Source organism: Martes martes (genome assembly GCF_963455335.1).
Source record: "Martes martes genome assembly, chromosome: 2".
Classification (NCBI taxonomy): domain Eukaryota; kingdom Metazoa; phylum Chordata; class Mammalia; order Carnivora; family Mustelidae; genus Martes; species Martes martes.
The window spans coordinates 31,846,035-31,871,194 of record NC_137889.1 but is presented as its reverse complement, the minus strand read 5'-3'; the positions used below and the strand labels follow the sequence as shown (position 1 = coordinate 31,871,194).

Below are 25,160 nucleotides of genomic sequence, written 5' to 3'. Positions count from 1 at the left end.
CACACCAGCCAGAAGCTGTGCACCTTTCTGGGAGCAAAAGCATTGTGGCTTCAGTGTGGAGAATGGATTTTAAGATGGTAAGAGTGAAAGCACGGAGGAGATCATCAGGGTAAAGGAATAACAACTGTTAGTACCAATGGAAAGAAGTGGGCTGATTCCGGGTGTGTTCTAGAGATAACGATGCTACTGGGTGGGATGTGGCTGGAAGAAACAAAGGAGTCAGGGATGACGCCCAGGTCTTGGCAGGAGCCCCCGAGGGGCCACTAACTGTGCCAGGAAAGACTGGAGGACAAACACAGATTTGCAGCAGTGTTGACGGCATGAAAACCAACAGAACTCTCTTTGGCACGTATTATGTTAAGGATGCCTCCCAAATATCCAAGGATATACGAGGTGGGCAGTGGGTAAAGAAGTCAGGAGAGGAGGTGTAAGGTCAGGGCTGAGAGTCATCCGCAGTCAACACAGGACCCGAAGCCATGGAGGGAAAGCTTTCACCTTGGGAGAGTCTGTGGCTTGAGGAGAGAAGAGGTTTCAAGAGGGAGGCTTAGAGCACCCCAGTACTTAGAGGTGGGAAGAGAAGGGGAAAGCTGCACAGCAAATGGAGTTGTGGGTAGTGAGAAGGAGGAAGGACAGCAACTGTCACAAAAAGCAAGCCTGGGCCCCACCCCCCAGAGAGTCCACTGCCGTGCTCTGCAGCAAGGTCCAATCACCTTAATCTCGAAGCATCTCCCACGTGAATCTCACGTGCAGTGGGATGGGGGATGGGTTCTATGCAGGAGTGCAAAGCTACCTAGTTGAACCCAAAATGCAAAGCCAGCTCTTCTGACCTCTCTGTCATGCGTTCTGCTGCTCCTGTTCCTTCTCTGTCAGCTTTGAGAATAGGAAGCCTTTTAATCTTCATGCTTATATTAAATCACCGTCCATTCCTCACATGGTTAACTCTAGTCATTGCTCTAACTTCGCTCTGTGGCCAGATTTTTGGAAAAGGCTGTTCATGCCACCTCTGGTTCCTCGTCTCCTATGGATACCTAGATCCACCACGATCTCCTAACGCCTCCTCTCAGTACATTGCTTTGCCCAGACCCAATGAAGCCTTGAGGTGATCACATCTCACGGACTCTTCTCACTTTTTACCTTCATCTTTGGATCGCATGGACACTAACGACCGCTGACACCTTCATACAAGTCTGCCCTCCCTCTTGGGTCTCCCAGGGCCTCTTCAACCTTTCTCCCCCCAACCCCGGTCTCCTCTATGTCTCTTTCTCCGTTCACCCTTTAACCTTTTACAGAATTTCACTCCTGGACTGCTGTTGTCTTGTTCCCCTAAATCTCTCCGGCTCAAGGGAATGGGAGGGCATGGGATTTTGAAAACAAGGCTACAACACTGCCCTGTTCATGACACTTCAGTGGCACCAGGCCACATCTTGGATGACTCCAAACTCAACCAAGAATTCAAACACCCTCTCTGATGTGACCCTATCTACTCCTAGCGGCATCTCCTAGTTTTCCGAAGTAGTTCATATTGTGCCATTTTTCTGCACTTTTGCCCTGTTCTTTAAATTGTTAACCCTTCTCTTTTCTCAGGAAGTAACTCAGATATCAACTCAGGAAGTGTATCTAAGATCTTGAGAAGCTACAATTTGCCCCTCCTATGGGCTCCCAAAACACAATGAGCTTACTGACCACTAACCATGCTTCACTGAAAATACTTGTTTCTAACACAGCCCTTCCCTAGACTGTAAACTCTTCAAAGGAAGGGACGGAATTTGACTGATGGTTGTGCCATCTAGAACATGACAGAATTATTCATGGATGGCTAACACTTCTATATCTAAGTTGGCTTTCCTTTGCTACTTATCATCTAGAATGTCCTCCTTCTTGCGGAGGGATGTAAGACTCATTTAATACTATCACTAAGCTCAGAGTCCTCAAAGATTAACAAAGTTTCATTTTTGTTTTGCTTAACAGCTGTTTGCATTATCTATCAGAAGGTTTCCTTAGTTGAGAAAATGAGGGATGAAATGAAATCTGTATCCTCTTCCCTGCTACACTAAAGTGTTTACAGAAATGGCCATTTTCTAGGAAGTCGACGGTTTATCATTACCACAAGAAGAGCAGCCTGGTGGTACTAAAAAGGTGGTGGCCATATTTTTGCAAATTCTTCTTGGTCAAATAATGGTCAGCAAAAGTAGCACAAAGGAATATTATTTGGGGAATTTGGTGTACTCAACTGGGCACAAGGGAAGCCAAGGTAGCACCATTTCCATCAATTCCATCCAAACCATTCTACTCTCTTCACAGATTTACAATGTCTTATTGTTCTCCTATGGGCAGAGGAGAACAAATTCATATCTCCTCTGCATTGATGGGCAGAGCCTAGAAAGATGGGACACGAAATGGCTTTAGTTTCAAGGTGCATATTCATACAATTTAAGAAAAATTTACCTTCTACTCCTTGAATCCATGTTTATATCTGACTAACCTAAAAGGGAAATATAGCTGATGGTACAGAGAGAGGCAGCTTGTCTATCGGAGGCTTCTCATCTCCCCAGAACATCCCTGTGTTGTTACACGCAGGGCTGGCATTTTGAAAGACACATGAAGTTAAAAATGACCTATTATGTAAAACGTTCCTCAATTTAGGCTTGGTCCAATGTTTTCCTATGGTTAAATACAGATGAGACATTTCTGGAGGAAACATCACTAAGTGATTCAATCTGCTCTGTCCCTCACATTGGGAGACATACACTGTAGACAGGTCCCATTGCTATGATGTCAACACCCATCACTTGATAAAGATGGTAGATGGCAGGATTTTCCACTGAAATGCTATATATTTCCCTTTGGTAATTATTAAGTATCTTGTGGAGAGATACTTCAAGGTTATATCAATATCCTGTTACTCCCGAAACTTTCTCTAGTTTAAGCATCCGTGATACTTGTCTAAATCAATGAATATTATGATGGTGCTAAATAATGATTTTCCACTTATCCATTTACTCTACTCTAAGGAAGAGCTCTCACTTTGCACCCATTTATTTATATGTTCATTCAGTCATTTTTCAAAACACCAGTATGGATTTTTGGATTATGGACTGAGTTGTCATCCATCATTACTAATTATTTTGATGCTCAAATTGTCCCAGATTTGGCCAGTGGGAGTCCTTTCTAGTTGGCTGAGATCTCCTCTTTACATGTTCAAATTGAGGGACGTTATACAAAATAACTGACATTTACGCTTCACTCAAGGTCATGCATGACAAAGGAAGACTGAGGAATTATCTGGATTAAAGAAAGCTAAAGTGACCTTTCAACTGAACACAATCCATGATGTAGGATTTTTGTTATTGTTTGAAAGGATGTTACTGAGCCATTGATGCACTACAAACCAGGTTTCAGGATTAGATGCCAGCATTGTATCCATGTTAATTTCTTCCTAATTATACTATATCTAATTATTCTTCATAATTTTACTACTAGTTAGGTCAGAAAATATCTTTGCTCTTTAAAAACAGACACAATGAAGTATTTAAGGGAAAGGGGGCATGACGTCTGCAGATGAATCTTAAACATGTCAGAAAATAAACCATAATAGTCTACATACAAAACCATACATAAACACAGAAGGAGACAGAACACCAAAGCAAAGGTGGTAAAATGTTAACCTTTCAAGATTCTCAGTCAAAGACTTAGGGAGACTCTTTGTACTATATTGTAACTTTCCTGATGTCTGAAATTACGTCAAAATAGAAAAAAAACATTAAGAACCTCTATGAGTGCATACTTCACTATCCACCGAATGCATAACTCCTTCTAGAGAACCCCCAGCAGACATGTACCCCTTGCTGGCCTATGCACTGTTCACAAGAGAACGGGACCGGTTCTCCGAAAGAAAAACGTTTTGTCAATGAACATTTCCCAATGCCAACTTGACCCCAATCACGCATTTGAAAACTTAGAGCCTATGATGCTTCCTCTGGCTTTGGAGTAAAACAGAATGATCCTGCTCCCAATTCTACATGGAATCAATGTGAATGAGTTCCTGATCTTTCTAGGCCAAATATTCCCTTTTTACATAAACATTACCTATATGCAGTGATATCCTGAACCATCACATTACTGCCAGTCACAGCCAGCTTCGCGGGCATGGGGCCAGGGGCTTGCCAGGGGCCCCCTGAAAGATCCCATGTGGATGGCTTCAAAATCTTAATTTTGGAACAAGGGGGCCCACACTATCATTTTGCCCCCAGTCCTGCAAATTATGTACCTAGTCCTGATGCCACAAGCCTATGTGTAAATCAGACAAATGGGAACAGGAAGCTTGGAAAAAAATCACCTCTGTGCCGAGAAAAACCAGCCCCTGACCTCAGGTGACTGCAGTCATGTTTCAGGTACCCGTCCTGGCTGGTGGGGTGCAGGCGGCATTTCAACCCCCATTCCCTTCCCTGGATAGATGCTCCCATACAATGCGCAGCTTTGTGCGGAGGCCCCGACTCTGATATCTTCGATGATATTCATAGAACATTGACCTTCGACACCCCAGGTTTGAACTGCACAGGTCTACTTATGTGTGGATTTTTTCTATACAGTACAGAACTATAAATTGATTTTCTCTTTGTGATTTTCTTTTTCTTTCTTTTTTTTTTTTAAAGATTTTATTTACTTACTTGACAAACAGAGATCACAAGTAGGCAGAGAGGCAGGCAGAGACAGAGGAGGAAGCAGGCTCCCCACGAAGCAGAGAGCCCGATGCGGGGCTCAATCCCAGGACCCTGGGATCATGACCTGAGCCAAAGGCAGAGGCTTTAACCCATTGAGCCACCCAGGTGCCCCTCTTTGTGATTCTCTTAATAACACTTCCCTTTCCCCAGCATGCTTAAACTGTAAGAATACAGTTTATGATACACAAAACATACAAAATATTTGTCAGTTGATTTTGTTATCTGTAAGGTTTCCTGTCAACAGGCTATAACAGGTAAGTTACTGGGAGTCATAAGTTTTAAGGTGGGTTTTCTTACTGCATGGGGTGGGCGGGGGTCAGTGCCCCTAATTCCCACAGTGTTCAAGGGTCCACTGTAAATTAATTTCAGTGTAAAGGAAAGGATCAGCCTTTGGCAGAGTAAAATAATATTTTCTCTTCACTTTGGCCACGTTCTCCCATGAAGAGGGGAGGGAAGGTTTCCAGCTTCTGTGCAATTCTGACCAAGTACTGAGAGGTCTTAACAATTTTTTCCCTATAACTTGTGAGCAAATTCCCTGTGCTGAAAAGAGAGGAAGGGAAACAGTGTGTGCGGAGCTTGTGGCCTTGCCTCCTTCGGAGCCAAACACTGCCTATCAGAGTTGTCTGGTTGTAATGTTTCACCTACTCCCACATCTCTCTTGACCCTTTCTTTATGGCAGTAAAGATCATTAGGAGTATGCATGAGGCAGGGAGGCCAGACGTGATCCTTATAACAACGTCCTGCTGAGCTACGGGTTTGCTGAGAAGCCAGATGTCCCGTTAGTACCATGGCACAATTGTGACAAACTACTAACAAATGTCCTTGCATAGAATCAGAACTGGCACTGATGAGGTCGCCTTTTCAAACCAAACGGTCATTCCGAATACCAGGAATGTGACATCGCAGTAGGTTCACAGGTCAGGACAGTAAGGGTGATACACTTGAATCTTAAAGCAGGTTCCATCCTAAGAAGGGAAATAAATCCACAAATAACTTCAAAATAACTATGATTCTGGGCAAATTATAATAAGTACCGTGGGACGAGCACTAAAGAAATTGCTAGGAGAACTCAGAAGTGGATATTTAGATCTTATTATTAATACTGAAGCTGGAGATGCTACCGGGTAGGGTGGCGTAGTGTTGGGGGGGGTGTATCTTTGTCAATGGCTCAGCTGGCTTGTCGGGTGCTGAGGTCAGCTAGCATTAAGGGATTAGTTAACTGGGTTTCAGAGAGGAGACAGCATACAAGATGCGCCTTGGATGTGGGAATTCGGTGGGAAGAGGTAGGAGTGTAAAGTGGGGCTGAAAATACACTCCAGGGAGGAGAAAGAATATGAGCACGTCACAGAGGGGAAAAGTGTGTCTCATGTCCCAGAATCGGAGCTGGGCTAACTTAGTGGGAGCTCAGCACAGCTGCATGACTTGCGGTGGGAGACAAGGCTGCAAATGTAGGTTAAGGCTGCGTCTGCATGCCAGGCAGACGGGTCTCTATTTATCCCACATCTAATGTGCTGTCAGGAGGGGGGTCACTGACAGTTTCCAGCAGGTGAAATTGTCAGAGCCATGAAGCTGAGATCCATAATGCAGGTTTAATTAGATGTCTCTCTTCCACAGTTTTCAAAAAGAAACCACCCCCCCAAAAAGAAACGAATAAAAATAATACCGTGTTTCACGGTATGCCTATAAAATTGGGTAGAGAGTTCCCTAGCTTTTAAATGAGGTTCTCCTTTAAACTTTCCACTCATTCTTGGCACAACAGCACGGATATTTTAGGAGAGCATCAAAGAAGCAGCTTGTTTAAGTTACATTCAGGATGTATATTTTATAGATTACATTCAGGATGTATATTTTATAGATCTTTCAAAAAAAAAAAAAAAAAACCAAAACCGAACAAAACAGTGGTTTCCTGCTGTGTTTCATTCCAGGGGGCCAACTTGTTACGGGACTATGAGAGACACAGGCTTCCCCTCTTTCGAGCCCCAGCTAGAATCTTCTAGCCCTGTAAAGGCTCAAGTCTCAAGGAGCATTTGACTGACCAAGGGTTAATGATAAAGGCAAAACATTTTGTAAGCAGATGAAGAAGAGGGAGAGAAATAGGAAAGAAAAGCAACAGCGAGGCAGCCAAATGTTCACTCATGAAAGTAAACAACTACGAATAATTGAATATTCCCAGTTTTGACAACCGTCCAGCAGCAGAAGTAACAGATGCCACAGCGGCCCGGCTACCTCCAGCTGGATTGAATCAGACCAGCCAGAGAAGGCCCGTGGGAGTCCCTCCCTGGAGACGGGCTTCTGCCAGCCCGGTGGGGGGTGGCTTTATTTATTTATTTTTACCTTTAGAAAATCACTTTTGAAACGGGGCCTCAGCTATTTCCAGTCCCAGGCATTTGGAAGGCGGCCAACATGTCCCTGACACAGTGTGGAATTATTAAGGAAAATACAATAGTTTAAGATGACAGGCACTTTGGCTACTAAAACAAAGCCCATCTTGTTTTCTAGAGGCTGGGTTGTGGCTTCATGTTTGTGTGTGTGTGTGCGCGCATGCATATGTGTACACGCGCACACCTATACACACACACACACATATATGCATGTGTGTGTATATATAATACATACAACTTATATGCATGGAAGTATATTCAGTAAATGCAATAACATTACCATGAGGAGGAATTTACTCAGAAACAGAATGGAAAAGCAATCACTGCTTTCCTTAAGGAAACACTTCAATGCGTGTGAACTTTTCTATGTTGGTTCTCAAATTCCATCCAATAGAGAGGAATTGACAGGGCTTAGTAGCAAGAGCACTGAGGAGGAGGAAAAAGGAATCCTATCTGGTTGCACGTCTGCCGTCTGCCGGGTGGACCCTCGGTCAAGCCAAACTAAATTTCCTGAACATCACTTACTCAGCTATTGAAGGAGGCAGTTGGACGAATGGGTTAAATCAACATTTCCCAAAGAGTGCTTCACAAAGGTGTTTTGGTTTTTGTGTTTGTTTTGTTTTGTTTGTTTGTGGGGGGCTCTTGCTACTCAAAGTACGGTCCACTGGCAGCATCATCTAGGAACTCTTAAAAATAATAGGGTCTTAGACCTCGAACCGGACTTCTGGAGTCATTTTAATTGAATCACTTGTATTTTAATAAGATCCCAATTGGTTTTCATGCATGTTAAAGTTTGAGAAGCACTGTCCCTGGGCAGGATGTCCCAAGGTTACCTGATCACAGAATCGTCTGGATAACATCGTACAAACACAGCTCCCCTGGTCCCTCCTCCAGAATTGGGTCCAGCAGGCCTGGGGCAGACGCCAGGAATCTACACATCTAACTGATAACCCATGTGGGTCCATGTCAAAAAAATTATGAGTTAAATAAATTTAAAAAATTGTATTTATCCTGTTTCCCTTTAAGATCAAATCATGTCTAAATGGTATCATGCCAGTGAGTTTCCTGATATTCTTGATTACCTAATATGGCCACGTCAAGGCATGCCAGTCAATACATCCCTTGGCTGAAGGCCCCAACTGCCATGAAGGTTTTGCCTGCTGTAGTTTCGAAACAGTTAAATTGTGAATGCATCATCAGTTAAATGTAGGAAGCATACGGAGCTCTGATGTTGAACTACAATAACTTAATGAATAATATAAAAATGATACTAATTTTGCAAAGTCCCCTCAAGACAATTGTCATCAGATTCATAAGCTACATTCATCTATCAAAATCCTTATTTAGCACATTAAGATGTCTTTAGTACTTCAAAAACCAATCTTAAAAAGAAGAAACACAGTGACAATTATATCCAATTTGGCTTTTCATTTATTGGGAATAAAGACTATCCTCATGTGCAATGTGTTATTTGCTGGGAAGCACTTGCAAATAGCAGCCAGAAATCTTATTTCAACAAAACATGAAAGTTATTAAAAAAAAAAAAAAAAAAAAAGAGAGAGAGAGAGAGCACGCGCGTCCTCCCTCCACCCCGCCACGAGCAAATGAAAAGAATTTCAAGCAAGGTCCTAAAGGCAGTTTTCCCCTCCACTTTTGATGCCATTAAACATAGTTAAATTTCAATTTACATTTTAATGTACACTGGTCTCCAAGTCAAATGCAATATTTAATGACAAATCATATCTTGACTTGCATAAATAATTTTAAATTAAAGGATGTGTCACTTGATACATACAAAAAATTAAAAATGCGTTTAAATATAGGAGATTGCATTAATTGCATAACATAGGTTTAATGATCAATTTTTTTAACTTAGAAATCACATGCTTATATTCTCATATGCATATCATATACAAGAATGACAAAATGATTTTTTTTTAATCTCTGAAGAGATTGGGAAGATTATTACCACAAAAGTATCAGACGATTCAAAAAAGGCAGGAAATGATAGAACGGGGTTTTCCATTTGTCATGTTCTTTGGTCCTATCCTGCTTGGCAGAGCTAGATCCTAAGGTTGCCTGAGAATGGGATTTTTAGAGTCTATATAGCCATAACCTGCAGTAAATTTGCTACGACACTACAATTACAATTCCGTGCAATTAGTTTCAGTAAGTAGTAAGACACCTACTGAGAAGTGATTCCGGTTCTCAAGTATGTCTTTAAACAATAGCTAATGATTGAGAAGGGCCAACTCTCTGTGCCAGGTAGAGATTGATACACTTTCTACTTATCGATACGTGTAACCCTCGCAATAATTCAATGAACTAGGTGCCCTTTTATCACTGGAGACATTAAGACGCAGAGAGATGAATAACTTGTCCACCATCACAAAACCAACTATGGGAGCCGGAATCCTAGAGGAATGCAGCACCCGGCTTCAGTGACAGGTGACACTGGGAACTGCAGGCGCAACATCCCACGTCAGAGCGAGGTTGATATGTAGAACAGCCAAGTGCCTGGACGGATGTGGTGTACATGATCAAAGGTTACGGGACATGAACAAAGGAGGGCTAGAGCCATTCTTTACCAAACTTTGTAAGCAAGGGGAAAACCCCTGAAGGAGCTTTCTAGCAAGCAGGCGACAATGAGAAATGAAGGGAACAAGTGTGGAGGTGAGAGAGCCTGGAGGGGACAGATCAGTGAGATGTAAATCAAAAGAATAGGTCATGGGGGCCTCAGAGACATGGAGGAAGAGGAGGACTGGGAAAAGTGATGCGGAGAAGCCTCACATGGAGGGAAGCCATGTTGAAAACTCCTGTGCTGTTTGGCCGCTCTTTTTTTCAGAGACACAGAGAGACCCTGGAAGATAATCTGAAGATTATCTCCCCGACGAGGGTCAAATATGGCGACTAGCCTAGCCGAAGCCGGGTGGGGATCACAGAGCTGGCGGAGTTAAGGAAGGAAGAGTAAAAATTGAACAGACTCTTCCCACTCTCAGCTGACCTCCACTTGAGAGTCATAAAATATTTGTTGGCTAAAACTAACTAAAGAACTATAGGAAAATGGTTTCCCGTGGCTCTTACATCAAGAGCGCAGCTCACGCAATGACCTCTTCTCCTTGGCCTACTAGGGCCCAGTCAACACTCAGGAAAGGGCCTCCCAAATTGCCAGTATAGTGAAGGTGAAATGCATATTTTGAGAAGAAGATTTCATTTCCCAAGAAACATAAATGTCTCTGCAAATAGCAATTCATTCCTATTCTCAATCCCTAAACCATAGACATCTGCTATGAATTCCTTGAGTCCTCAAATAAATCCCCCTTGTCCCGTATTCTTTATGGCACTCTCAAAAGGCAGCATTTGAATAAAACAACAATAACCAAGTCTGCCCTCCTTCTCTCAATTTCTTTCCAGAGGAGCTTTTACACTCCTGGGCTCACAAAGGAGGTTTTATGGGGACCCATCGGGGTGGGATAATGGGGGTAGGGGAATGAAGACATCTTAAAGGAGGTGAAAGGAAGTTCCTGTACTTCTAAATATGTTTGAGGTGATAAAAACACTGATGCTGAAATATGAAATCTTGGACTCTCCAGAAAAGCAATTTTCTTTTTTTTTTTGTTTTAAATTTTCCCTTCTTCAAGTGTCTTTTTTTTTCTTCTTTTTTTCCTTTTTTGTAGTTCTCCGTGGGTCAAACACATGCAGTTTTAAACCCCATTTCCATGTTTTAAGATTCAGAAACAAGAGGTTTAATAGTAGGCTATAAAAATCCCAATCTTTAATGTCTTATTTTTGCAGGTTTGCTGGTAGAGCAGTAAACAGTCACTGCTCACCTCTTTCCATCAATGCCCCTTGAACTTCGTCACTGATAACGAACAGCAGAACCCATTTACCTGAGTTTTTTTCCTCCCAGGAACCGATTTTCCTGGCATTGTGGAGACACCTGTACTCTGAGGGTCTGAGTAGAATGTTTTCGCCTAACTGATTGGCTGATTGTACTCCAGAGGAAATTATCAAACATTTAAAATACAACTTTAAAAGAGTAAATTTAACAGAGATAGCAATCGTTGATCGTTTCTTGACGTTTGCTAATCTCTATTCTACAGAAGCGCCCAACGCATCCCAAGCCCCTCTTTGGCGGCACTGAACTCTGGCCCCCGCTCCTACCAGACAAGACCATCCCCCCCGAATGTACTCACAAGCTATGCGCACGGAGGCCTTCCTGCTTTTGGAGGTCCCCAGGTGGCTCCAGGCCACGCATTGGCACCAGTAGTCCTCTGGCCCGTGGAAATCCTCTACCTGCTGCCTGGTGACGTTGATGAACACCTCCCGGACCTTCAAGCCTGGTGGGGAGACAGAGTACATCCACTGAGGCCGCTGCAGTTTCCGATCAGAAAGTTAAGGCTAGCCAAACATTTTCCTGTTAATTACACAATTCTGTTTTTAATCAAGGCGAGGTTTTAATTACTCTGACAATAATATATTGCTGCTAATTAAATTCCAACAGCTGAGTAGGCTGGAAAGCAGGAGTGTGAAGTATTACCCACCAACGTGGGTCTAATACAATATAATAATTTTCACAGGATCTCAATTGGTGCTTCTTCTTGGTCTTGCTTAGGATGAAACCTACGATGAGGAATGTAGTATCACTAACTGCTGGGATTCTAGAAGGTAAAGAGGCCTCAACACACAGACCCCAGAGATGTAGTTCCAGGTGGTTCTAAATGGCCCTCCCCCTGGACACGGCAGCAGGCAGGGGTCGAGCAGTGTGGCTTAGGAGGAAGAGGGAGCCGTGATCATGTGCGAACGGGCAGGGAAACCCAGTTAAGGCCAAGCCTCGGTTTTAAAAGCTTCGGACAACAAATGCGACACAGACAAATTCAACTACGTTCGTCTCAGAGCCCTGTCACGAGAGCCCAGGAAGCCCCTCTAGCAGGGGCCATCCGGTAGGGAAGGAAGGAAAGGCTCTTACTGGAAAAGGAGCTGAGGCTACGTGTGCAAAATAAGATAGAACTAAGACAGCCTTCATGTTTATTATTATAATCTTAATGTTTATTATTATAATTCATTACTTTGTATCCTCCTGAGAAGTTAGAAAACCTGCTGGGTTTTTCTTACAAGGGAGTGTGAGTTTCTTCCAACCCCCTGACGAAGGACGATCATCAGCCTTCCTCGCTCTGGGCAGCAGTCACCTTGCACAGACTGCCAAGGATGAAAAGAGGACACTCCTTACTACTCATACCAGTTCCGTCATCACGAGCCACAGAGCAGCCCTGACAGTCCGTGTGCTCGCTCTGTCCAGCCAGCATGCTAAGGCTGTAACTTGCCCTGGGGTAGGCGGTGTGGGAGAAAAAGAGTCCACACGGACTGAATTCCGCAGATGTACTTAGCATCAGGATAAGCCTTTAACCTCGTCACTCACTACATTTTCACAACAGACAGATGCAGGAGAAACTCTCGCATCCCCACTAGGCAGACCGAAGAACCGCCTTAGATGAATTCATTCGTCCGCAGTTACACGGTCTGATGATGGCAGATCTGGGGTTTGAACCTGGATCTGTCTTCCTGAAAACATCCTGAAAACACAGCGCCACGTGCAGGTCTGTCTCAAAAATTAAAATTCTGTCCTTGTATTTTAGGTGCTTATACTTCATTATGGAAATAAGACTAATGCAGAACATTTAAAGAAAAATTAGGTGCACAATTGTGCTTTTTCCTTTAAAGTCAAAAGGAATTCACAGGACAGAATCATCAGTGTAATTAAATGAGCCGGGGGCTCCTAATGGAGGAGGTGGAGTGAGATTCTATCCTGGGTGGTGACAGGATTTAAAGAACAAGAAGACGGGTGTAGGATTGGTCAAGGCTGAGGAGACACTTCCTTCTCCCCAATCCACAGCATGTTACTCACAGTGTGTGATGAGAGAGAGTTTTATGACCACATAAATCACCGTGGGGAATGGGAGTTAGACTCTCTCAATTCTGAGGAGGGACCACATACAGAAAATCATCCTGATGACAGTTGACAAGCCATGTTTCCCAGTTTGGGCCAGTGCAGAAGTAGCCTTTTTTTGCCTGGTAGAGATGTGAGCGTCCCAAAAGCTGTGCCCCACACTAAAGAGGAAAGAAGCCTTAGAGGGGTTCTGAAGGGCGGTGGTGTTTTCGTCTTTGCACTTAAAAAAATACAAAGTATGAGAGGGAGGAAAAGGTGAGGAGAGGTGGGGTTGGCGGGTGAAAGAGACCAGGAGAATCAAAATCACGCCATCGGACAAAGCAGGGTGGTTAGGACAGGAAGCAAATCGGAGCGTGGCTGCACAGGCTGGGGATTCGAAAATAAGTTGAAATAAACAAAACTAAGGAGCTGGGCTCTCGAACAGAGGGCTTCTGTCTTCATTTTCTTTTTGATCTGAGGCAAACGGTGGATGATTTACTTTGACTAGTGCAAGGGAAGGGAGAGAACACCAAATCATTGCACCCAGGTGTCAGAGGTCCTGTCACAGGGTGAAGGGACCTACTGAGATAGATTATGCCCACCATTTAGGAATCGAGGGTCTTTCAGAGAAGCATTCAATTATAAGCTTGAGAGATCTGCTTGTCCCTCTGTCCCTCCCCCTGCTTGCTCATACTTGCTCTTTCGCAAATAAATTTAAAAAAATCTAGAAATGTGTTTTTTTTTTTTTTAAGATTTTATTTATTTACTTGACAGAGAGATCACAAGTAGGCAGAAAGAGAGGGGGAAGCAGGCTCTCTGCTCAGCAGGGATGCTGAGGCAGATTCGGGGCTCGATCCCAGGACCCTGAGATCATGACCTGAGCCGAAGGCAGCAGCTTTATCCACTGAGCCACCCAGGCGCCCCTAGAAATGTGTTTAAGCTAATGGGGACCTATTCTATTCTATTCTATTCTATGTATTTATTCTTTCTCCATCTTATGAGAACATCTAAATTACCAGCTTCATCTAGGTTGGAAATGGAGACAAACACCTCCTTCAAGACGGTTCAGGATGATCCTGTTTATGAAGTAGGGAGTTTTGACATCGAAACATCAAAACTTGCTATGATTTCACCTAGGCACATGGTGTTTTGTGTTTTTTTTAAGATTTTATTTATTTGACAGAGATCATGAGTAGGCAGAGAGGCAGGCAGAGAGAGAGGAGGAAGCAGGCTCCCTGCTGAGCAGAGAGGCCAATGCGGGGCTTGATCCCAGGACGCTGGGATCATGACCTGAGCTGAAGGCAGAGGCTTAACCCACTGAGCCACCCAGGCACCCCTAGGCACACAGTGTTTTAAGGGTACATGGGATTTGTTTCACTGAGGTATGGTAAGATGCACACCAAATGGAAACGACCATCCTGAAAAGCAGACATTTACACTCAGAGCATACCACACAGGACCACCTGGGGACACTAGGAGGTAGAGGGGTATGGGGAAAAGAGGGGCGAGAGCCTTTATTGTGGTTCCCATGGGAACTGGCTGGGCAAACAGGCCTAGAATCAGCTCCTTTGTAAAATTTCAGTGGGCTCTGGCTGTCCTTTGCTGTTAGGTACCTGGTGCTGAGGATGAGGACAGGGGACTATCCCCCTGGAGTCTAAGAGCTTAATACAAGAAGTGGTTAAGGGGATGAGCTTTGGATTGGTTGGTTTGCACATGAAAGGCACTCTCAGAGGCCAGCTGTTGGCTTTCTCTGGGAATCAGCCAGCCCTCTGGCTGGACAGTCCCTCCAGGAGCAGCCCTACCCCAAGATGTCAAGACATCAGATACAGAAACTAAACACAGACACACGGACACAGAAACAGACAGCTGCATATTTGCTTTGGGAAACAAACTGTAGACCACTGACGGTCCCCGCGAAGGTCCTCACTGATCCCACCACCATCTTAGGAGACTAACTGCCGGTGAACGCCCATGTGGAAGTCACAGTTTCAATGTTAGGATGGCTCAGTTACAAGTCCTTCTCAGAGGCTCTCCCGGGGGACTGGAGAAGCCAAATGAATATAACCCAACTATTTCTAAACACAGTGCATTTCCCCTGCAGGGAGCATTGGGGACAACAGGCTTCTTTAAGAGGCCCCAAGTACGGCATCACCCCCAGACCCCGTGTCTGCATGAGGCCTTCTTCGCACAGGAAGTCTCCAGTCTTGTCAAGTCACTCCCTCTAGAAGAACTCATGGAAAACCATGAATACTTTCTATTATACTTATCTCTACCACGAAAGAAAAAATTCTACTGAATAAAAAAATTTATAATAGTGTATCCTCTCTCAAAATCTCCATTCTAGCTGTCTAGTGATATACACACACACACACACACGCACGCACCCACAACGATGCGCGTGACAAACATCTATGGGAAGCAGCTCTACTTCAGGGCATCTCCACCCACTTCCCTCCACCGCGGTTCTTCCAGCGGGGGCTGCAGAGACGGCCATCCACTCCGAGACCTCCGGAGATGACAGCTAACTTGTCCGTGGAAAATGCTAGCAGGGCGCCCAAATCCCAGGCAGACGGAAGATGTCTCTTAAGTAAGAGCCCCACTGTCCCCGAGAACTCGTGCAACTCTAACAAGCATGGAAAAGTCCAACCCTTTAAATTATTGTGTAAATTATAACCATCAGCCTTTGTTGTGGACTAGAGTCTTCCAGAATATAAAAATATGACTATGGGACTGATATGCTAATCAGCTTTCTCCGCCGTCGGATGGTTCAGCTGTACGGAGACTAACGTTGGCAGTGGATGAATAATTGCTCTGCGTGTACTAAATATAACAGAGCAGCACAGAACTTCATCATTTGTCAGCTTTATTTGTTTAAATGAGAAAAATGCTGACAGCAGTTATTGCTGTAATCCCCTTATTTATCAGATGGAAAACACTAGTTACTCTTAGCAGGTCTAATCCTGTTGGGAGACTAAAAGTTACAGAATTTTCAAACTAATTGAAGGAAGACGCTTTAGTGTTCTAAGAAGAGAAATACAGAAGACAGCGGGGAGGGTGATGTTGTGAGAAAAAGAAGGAAAATCATTTCTTCCCGGCCAACTTCTAATAAGAGGGCTCTGTAGCCTTAGTCTTAACTTGTGGCGTGGAAAAGAAAGAGGAGAACATTCAGCACCATGCCAACTGCAGCCTGGTGCCTAACAGCTGTCCCATGCTTTTTATCTACTGCTCATTAGCACACTTCCACAAAGCCCCGAGGCAGCGTCCTGCCATGCGGACGGTTGTCAACCTGCTCTCACATACACCTGGTGATGGGCACTTGGGGAGGAATCAGACCCAGCTCTCTGACACTTGCCACCCCTCACAGGTTCTCATCCTTCAGTCTTTCAGTGGTCCCTCTGTAATGCTTGGCTTAACTACACTGGATAACCAGATTGAAGACGGGAAGTTAAGGACCCCTCCTCCTCCTCAGAGATATCATTCATATCTGAAAACCACATGGAAGACGTCAGAAGCTAGCAAACCAGGTTTTGGTGAATTGTTTTTTCATCCAAGGCTCGGAGGCGCTTTCCCTGGACCAGTGTAGCTCAGCGTTTCTCCAACCCCGTGCTTCGTTTTCCACGTCGTAGTGTTTCGCGATTGCAGTTGGTTCACCAGGAGAATGAGGATATTGCTTTCCGTACACAGAGCTCAAAAACAAACAAAAACCCACCCACCTATTTCCAGTATAGCTTCATGAGTAGCATAGATCCTTTCTCAATTCTTCAGAAGAGGAGAAGAAAAAAAATCAAACTCCTCCTAAAAAGTAACCATCTCTTATTCAGGAACTTGCTTTAATGAACCGTCATTTGTTGAAGTGTCTCAGTCCCCTCTGAGATAGTCCCTCCTTACTCCACGGTATTCGGAGAAGACAGGAAACAACCCATTCTGCTGGAGGAAGGGAGTCCACCACTTTGACAAGGGCCTCTTCCACGTCCAGGGCTAGAGGCTCGAAAGCAGGCTTCCACAATGAGAAGCTTCCCCGTATTTTGAATAACATCACTATTATCATTACTGATTATTATACCTTTCTACAGCCCTTGACTTTTACTAGTGCCATTGCATGCATGACCTTATTTCTTCCTAACACCACGTTATTGTTTCTGTTCTTATCTTGCCACGGGTCCCCACATCATAGGAAACCCATCAAAGATGTTACACAGTTGGCAACATACATTATTTGAAAACAGTAACCCAGTTACTGCCCGTCCCTTGTCCAGGAGCTGAAGATACTGTGACAAAGTAGATGCTTGAGATTCTTTTTTTTTTTTTTTAAGATTTTATTTATTTATTTGAGAGACAGTGACAGAGATCATGAGAGAGCACAAGCAGGGAGAGGAGAAGCAGACTCCTCACTGAGTAGGGAGTCCAACTTGGGGCTCAATCCCAGGACCCTAGGATCATGACCTGAGATGAAAGCAGATGCTTAACCCACTGAGCCACAAGGCACACCCCTCCCCACCCACCTTTTTTTAAAGATTGATGCTCAAGATTCTTGCCCTGGAGATGCCTACAGGCTAGAGGAGGAGACCTCTCGACGTGCCCCAACAATGCGGCAAGAAACCACCATGGTAGGAGTACAGATGGCTCAGGACCACACGGGAGTGGCTTCCCACCTCTTCTTGGCCCTAGAAGCTTCATTCCACCTGGGACTAGAAGTCTCTCCCCTTATGTAGTTAGAATGACATCTAAAGCAAGGCCCTTGTAAGGACACATGAATCGGGACATGGAGTTGAAGTTTCAAAAGTCTGAGATATCAGGGAAGCATTTTCACAGAAGCGTGCCTCCATTTCTTTGGGGACCATAGATCTCTTCAGGCCAACACGCTATTGAAAATAGTATGTTAAATGTAGATAATTAAAAGGTAGAACCATATTTCATTTTACTGGCAGATGCTTAATTAGGGCTAAATGTCTTTTGCCACTTCATCCTAGCAACAAGATTAAAATGTATTTTGATAAAAAAAAATAGTAATCCTTTGAATGTGCACGATGCCTAATGAATACTCTTTAGTTCCCCCCAGATAATAACCACTCCACGGATTCCTCAGAAGCACCACAAGTTCAGTGTTAAGTACAGAAACTCAGAATACGCTCAAGCTCTCCAGTTTCTTCCACACCAGAGATTAGAATTAATCAGCACAGAGGTGTCTGGCAGACGAAAGCAAATTAACTTGATAGTGTTGTCTGATAGCAGAGAGAGGGAGACTCAGGAGCCCAGAGTAGACACAGTAGGGTTATTTAGAGGACAGCACCCCATGAATGATCCGTCAGACATCACACTCACAGCTTCGTGGGCAACAGTCATGATTTCCAACCTTGCCGCCCCAATCAGTGACTTTTCCTTTCCAGCAGTCACTCAGATTACCTGCTGTGAGTAGATCATGCCCTGAGGCCAGGGTCTGTATCATACTTTTACCCCCCACAGTGCTACCATTGGCTCAGGGAATAACAAAGCTTGGGCAAAAGGAAGCAATGAAACGCAAGCCAGGAACAAATTCTTCCACGAAAGACCAATATTTGCCTCTTAATATTATCAATCCTTTTGTCTTTTTGGATTTATAAAAGTTCCCAATTTTCTATTTGTTTTTGGAAAAGTAATCAACAGCCACTTGCTCCACTAAAAAAGAAAGGAAGAGAGAAAGAAAGAAAGAGCCGCCATTTTAAATTTATCCTTTTGAAAGCTAACTTTGACCGCTTGTTAGATGCCAGGCCCTCAGACTATGTAATCCTTATAACAGTTCCATGGGGTAGGAGCGCCTGGGTGGCTCAGTGGGTTAAAGCCTCCGCCTTCAGCTCAGGTCATGATCCCAAGGTCCTGGGATCTAACCCCGCATCGGGCTCTCTGCTCAGCAGGGAGCCTGCTTCCTCCTCTCTCTCTCTGCCTGCCTCTCGGCCTACTTGTGATCTCTGTCTGTCAAATAAATAAATAAAATCTTTAAAAAACAAACAAACAAAAAACAGTTCCATGGGGTAGATACCATTATGGCTATTTTACACTTGGGGAAACTGAGGTACAAGGCAGCTAGGAAACATATGTACCAGAAAGGCTCCATAAAGGGAGAGCCAGATTTCAAACAAACATGGCACCATCTAATACTGATGACACATGCTCTTAACCACTATTGTCTTCAGGGTTTTAGATTCTTATCATTCCTACTTCAAACTTACTTCTGAGTGTCGTATGGAGAGAAAAAATGGGGAAAGTCCGAAGGCACTGGTAAAGAATTTAGTGTTTACATCACCGCCAGTCCCTATCAGGAATTGTTATTAACAATTACATAAATGGTGAGCTGCTTTCCATCTCGGTCAAGGATGGAGTGAGTGCAAATGGACGCCAACTCTTTGTATCTAAGGTCAAACTGGACACGAGAAACAAGGTCTTCACACTCCGTCACAGGTTTGGGGAAGAATTCATACTATTTTCCCAAAAACCTTGCAAGAATAGGTCAGTCCTCTCTGAGAAGCAGAGCGATGAACAAGATGAAATCTTGGTGGGATGGAAGAACATTTCTATAAAAGTGAGTTTTAAACCCACAAACTGTCAATGGAACACCTGAGAGATGGATTATTTCTGCGTTATGTGAACTAAAATATATGCTTCCCAAATGTACCTTGGTGATTTGTGAATCATCGAAGGTAACTTGAAAATTAATGGTTTTCTGGAAAAAGCTCTATTCAAATCCCCATCACTAGCACAGCAAAGTTCTTGGATACAAACTTTAAAGATTTAATACATTTTTATTTCTACTCTTCTCCCTTTTCTCAACACAATCCATTAACCTTTTATCCCCAGAGAGGGACTCCAGTTGTTTAAGAAGGAAATCACAAACAATGAAAGCTCTGAAATGATATTCTTTAAGAAGAAAAATATTAGTTTACCGGAGTTGAGACTTTTCCCATAACACATTGGAATACGCATTATTTCACTCATTAGAGTTCAATATCTCCAAGGTAGAATAAGATAAGAGCCATGGAGCGTTGTTAAGGGAACCCCTGTTTTTATTGAACAATAAAGAAGTGGTTTCGCTTATTGATAACTCGCGCTTCCCACAGGCTGCATTAACTTGATTGCCAAGGACGTATTTTGCTGGTTCTCGCTGGTTGTTTTTCGGGGGGTGTTTGAGTGTGTGTCTGCCTGTTTGTTATGTTAAATCTCTTAATTTCTCTGGTACTGAACACTCCCCGCCTGTTTCTCAGGGGCGCGATTCCCCGGGTTGGGATTACCTCTCAACTCCAGATGTTAACAGAGGAAAAACACCAGGAAGAAGAGTTCCCATATTTCCAAATGAAATGAGGCAGAACAAATGAGAGAGGACCCTTGGCTTGTGCACAGAACTGAAAGGGTCCATTACTAAGAGGTATAGCCATGTCTGTGCAAACACAGTAACTCATGTCAAATAAATTGTGCCTTTTGCAGGAAAGAACTCTAGCTCTGGGTTTTCCAAGCTAAATTGCGTGAAAACACACAATCCTTTTTCTTCTTATTTGAACTCTTAGATGACGGGGCCAAATTACCAGAAAGACCAAAGGCAGTTTGCAGCCTTTAACAACTGCAAGAACTTATTGCTTCCAATTTGGAAATACAAAAGATTCCGTGTCTACTCCAAAGACTCCTGGGTCTTATGCATTTCCCATTAGTACTTTGAAGGAAGAAAACGTTAAGCAAAAAGAATATCCAAATTTTCTGGGAGTGCTGAAACAGGGAACATGTTGGCCAAAGATACATAAGCAGTTACGACCAACTTCCTACAAGAACACACAGTTCTCTACCTCCGCTCAAATGTGATCCTACCGTCCTTCGTCTCTTGGCATCCTTCCCTCTTACTGGAGTGGCAGGAGTTATTTTGCAAACTCAATCAAAAGCCATTAAGTCAAGTCCTGTGCTCGAGCTCAGCCTTGAAGAGCTCAAGGGAAGTAATGCATCTATTTTTCAATACCGGAGGCCATTTTGTTTCCAACCTTATTTGCCCTTATGTATTGGTCTGGCGTACACCATCTCCACTCATCTTGCTCCACTTTCCACTATTCCTCTATTAATACCGACCTTAGGAAACATAATTGCAGTGCGTAGTAGACAGCAATTTTCATTAAGTACAGAAGAAAACTGTTTAGGGAGAGACAGCTTTTTTTTTCCCCCTATTGATTCAATCAAAATGACTTGGAAGAAAAGGTTGTGCTTATTAAGTTCTTTTCAGAAAGGTAGCTGCTAAAATATAAGTTCTTTCTCCACAAAAAAATTGGTATATATAATCTCTTCAGGTTTTGTCATTTATGAAATTGTGTTCTTCCCAGTTCCTTTGAAATTTGTGACTTTTATTGGTCTTTTTGTTCTCCCAACCCCCCCCCTTTTTTTTAAGTGGAGAGGGGAGATTTTACATGGAAACAGAGAATGTAATCAGCCCTGCTATCTGCAAGACATGGAGTTGCCTAGCAATGCCAGGGGAGTTAAAAGGGGGAAGCAAGAGCAAAACACAACACTGCAAAATTACAAGAGGGCACAGCGTTAAATTGGCTTGCAATACTTATCAAAAGGTCTTTCTAGGAGAATGGATATAGGATTTTCTAGGAGTGGTATCAAAAAATACCCGGCCATTTTTCAGTGTTCTTCCTAGCCTTCATTTAGAGTTGACCCAATGGGATTCTGCTCTTTTGAGTTCATTACTGGACAAAATCTAGGCCAGAAGCATCTGACAATAAAACACAGAGCCTCACTGCGCCCTGGTACTTGAGTCCTTTCCAGTTGGACTAATTGAATATAAGATATATAAGCCTTTCATATTCTCCCACTGTTTTACAGACTTTTGCTCCCATGGTAAATGCTGTTCCCTTCATTGTCTTCTCCCAGTTTTCAGAGACCTCCTTTGAAGTTTTCACACCAAGATAAATGGGGCTGCTTTGTGTGTGAACCAGTCTCTCCCAACACAAGGAGTATCCAAGATCCCAACCCTGGGAGCACAGAAGAAGAAACTTTGCTGACACCAAGATTTGATTTGTCTTCCTCCTTTGCCTTGATTGTGCCAAATCTTTTTTTTTTTTTTTCTTTTTAAGAGGGAGACTATACCTTGTAATGTATATCTCTATGTCTTCAGTTGCTATAAACTCATCTTTAACAGTGCCAGAAACATGGCCTAGAATAAAGGATTAGCCCTCACAGAGATGGCAGAAATGATGAGGGATAAAGAAGTCCCAATGGGATAGCTATGGGATTACACACTTGAGAAACAGGAATATGAAACAGGCTCATGATGGAAAACGAGGAGCCATGTGCTGAAACCCATCCACATGTCAGCTACAGCTTCCACACTTTTCCTGATAATCCTAATTGGGCATAATCTTTTTTTAATCCTCTACAGGTTAAGTGCACTATGGGTATACTGGACTTCTACCTATCAACAGGTATAAAGTCCTAGAGATCACTGTTTGCATCTTAGCATTCCTGGAACACTCTGCAAGGCCTCCAGTAATCGAGTAGCAGTGGCATATAATTAATAAACTAAGCTGACTGGAAACTTCCTAATTATACTCAGGCTTTTTGACTTCTTCAAAATCTGTTATCTAGACAGTGAGTGAGGACTAAGCGCAATAATCTAGGCTGAGAGCAGGTTGGTTTTAGGGTGAGGCTAAATTTTCAGTTAGTCTGAGGAGCCAAAGTTCAAAAGCATATACTGTTTCTGTTACACACTAAATTTTAACAAGTTATAAGTTTTGCAAGTTTTTTTTCAGATCTACTTATTATTGAGAGAGAGAGAGAGAGAGAATATAAGCATGGGGAGGAGCAGAGGGAGAGGGAAGAAGTCAGCTCCTTGCTGAGCATGGGGCTTGATTCCATGACCCTGAGATCATGACCTGAGCCGAAATCAAGAGTTACATGCTTAACCCAACTGGGCCACCCAGGCGCTCCTAAATTTTGCTAATTTTTAGCAACTAATTGACTAAAGTTTTAAGTCAAATGATCTTGCTTTCAGATCCAGCACAAACCTGTAGTTTACTTAATGTATCTGAGTCTCATTTCCTTATCCATAAGAAGGTAATGATAATGTCATTTACCCCAGAGGGCTGCTGGAAGGACAGTGAGATAAGGTCTGTCAAATGCTTAGATGAGATCTGGCACACTGTAAGTGCTCAATAAACACTAGCACTATGATCATTATTCTCATCATCACCACTCATAAGCCCAAGTCAGCCACATTAATAAAGAGGGTCCCTCAATTTTTTCATACTGGAGATACTATTCAAATTTGGCAATCAAATTGGGGCTCTGTCATTACACAGTAATCAAAAGAACTTAAAGGAGGCTGAGAAACCACAACCATGGAGAACGATGTGCACAAGAATAACATCTAGGAGGAAAGATTAAAGAAACTGAAATTATGTTGCTTAAAAAGGTGTTTGGTGAAAGAAAAAGAAAAAAAAAGGTGTTTGGTGGAAGATTTGCCTTCCAAGATATTTAGAATTGAGAAAATGAAAGCACTGACTGGTAGGTTTTATTTCTTGTGAGGATACTAGCTTTCATACAAAATTGGGTGCTAAAGTTATATAGTGCAGGGAGATAAAAATGCCCCTTTATCCTCTGAGAATAGAGAATAGGTTAGCCAAAGATCTGTGCAGTCATTTAAACATACAATAAGAAACAAGGAAGGGGCCCATAGGGGAAGGGAGGGAAAACTGAATAGGAAGTCATCAGACAGGGAGAAAATCCATGAGAGACTCTTAACCTTAGGAAACAAACTGAGGGCTGCTGGAGGGGAGATGGGTGGGGGGATGGGGTAACCGGGAGATGGGCATTAAGGGGGGCACGCGATGTGATGAGCACTGGGTGTTTCACGAAACTGATAAATTATTGAGCACTCCATCTGAAACTAATTATGTACTGTAAGTTGGTTAATTGAATTAAAATAAATAAATAAATACATAAATAAACAAATAAGCAAGTGTATGGTAGCACCTTATATTTCCGGATGATGTTAATATTCATTCAATATTAATCATATTATTATGTTTATTACTATATTAATTATGTTACTAATTTTCACTAGTAGTCATTCAAATAAATCACCGGTGGGTGGTCCGCAGTTTTTCCCCAGCCATACAACCATGGGAGGACACCAGGTGACGATCTAAGAATGGCTTCTCATCTTTACCTGAACTCTCGTCCAGACTCTCCTCAGAGACATGCTCGTTTTGATGGACCCACTCGCCATTGCACTTGAAGAATATCTGCATGGCTGGTCTGGCTTTGCACCTCAGCGCGATGGGGTTACTCTTGATGATGTAAGCGTCGTCTGGCTCCTCGATGAAGTGAGGCAGCGTCCCAGGAGCTGAGGGGATGGACTCCGGGAGGGCTTCCCCATTGTCACTTCCTGCAAAATCGAAGAGGCCATGAGGACACCGCCTGTATTGACGGCACACGTACCAGGATGCAAAACATAACCCCTCCTGGCTTCAAGAATCTGAGCTGGGAAATACTGCATCCTGTCCACACAGCATGCTTGTAAGGCCTGTGCAGATAATTCTCCTTTAGAGGCTGAAGTAGTATGGGACCACTAGCTGGACACACCTTCAGGGTCACCAGACGGGAAAATAAGGAATAGATTCCCTCAGACCACGCTTTGGAGTCTGCAGGTCTTTGCGGAAAGAACAGAGACCTCTGGGTGGGCGAGAGGCTGAACTAAGGCTGAACTAAGATTCGGTCTGGTGAGTGGTTATCTCAAGGTGTTCAATGGGAGCCCCAAGCTGCCTCAGACTCTGAAATAATGGTGGAAACAGCTTCTGTTCTCCCATAAACGAGCGTGAGTGATGACCATGTTGTCGGAGGATACTCACTCTTACTACACGTGAAAAGAATTCCAAATTGTCTGCTTTCTCTACCTCTGAAACTGGAGATTGGCTGGTAGTCTACCTTAGACAGTTTTCTCCAAAACCTCACCAACCTACTGACTCTTCTAAAAGGAATGCACATGTGTTCCGCGGGCCCACGGCTCCGTTCTCTGCCCCCAACACTCCCCTCGATATACTGTGAATCTCACTTCCAAGGTGACAAACTAAAACGAATCCCTGTGATAGCCGTGAGCTTTTACTTTGGGACCTATAATTA

The 25,160-nt window shown here is 43.4% G+C and overlaps 1 protein-coding gene across 1 annotated transcript in view; it reads right to left on the bottom strand.

Annotated features, from left to right (window-relative positions):
• The window catches only part of UNC5D (unc-5 netrin receptor D), a gene marked incomplete at both ends in the record, with an annotated part of 232,276 nt that extends 207,739 nt beyond the window's left edge, over positions 1-24,537 (bottom strand). The window contains 3 exons of the mRNA XM_080796286.1: positions 11,299-11,442; positions 24,208-24,426; positions 24,480-24,537. Coding sequence (XP_080652412.1) covers positions 11,299-11,442; positions 24,208-24,426; positions 24,480-24,537 — 421 coding nt within the window. The remainder of the gene's footprint in view (positions 1-11,298; positions 11,443-24,207; positions 24,427-24,479) is intronic.
• Positions 24,538-25,160: the final 623 nt, after the last annotated feature.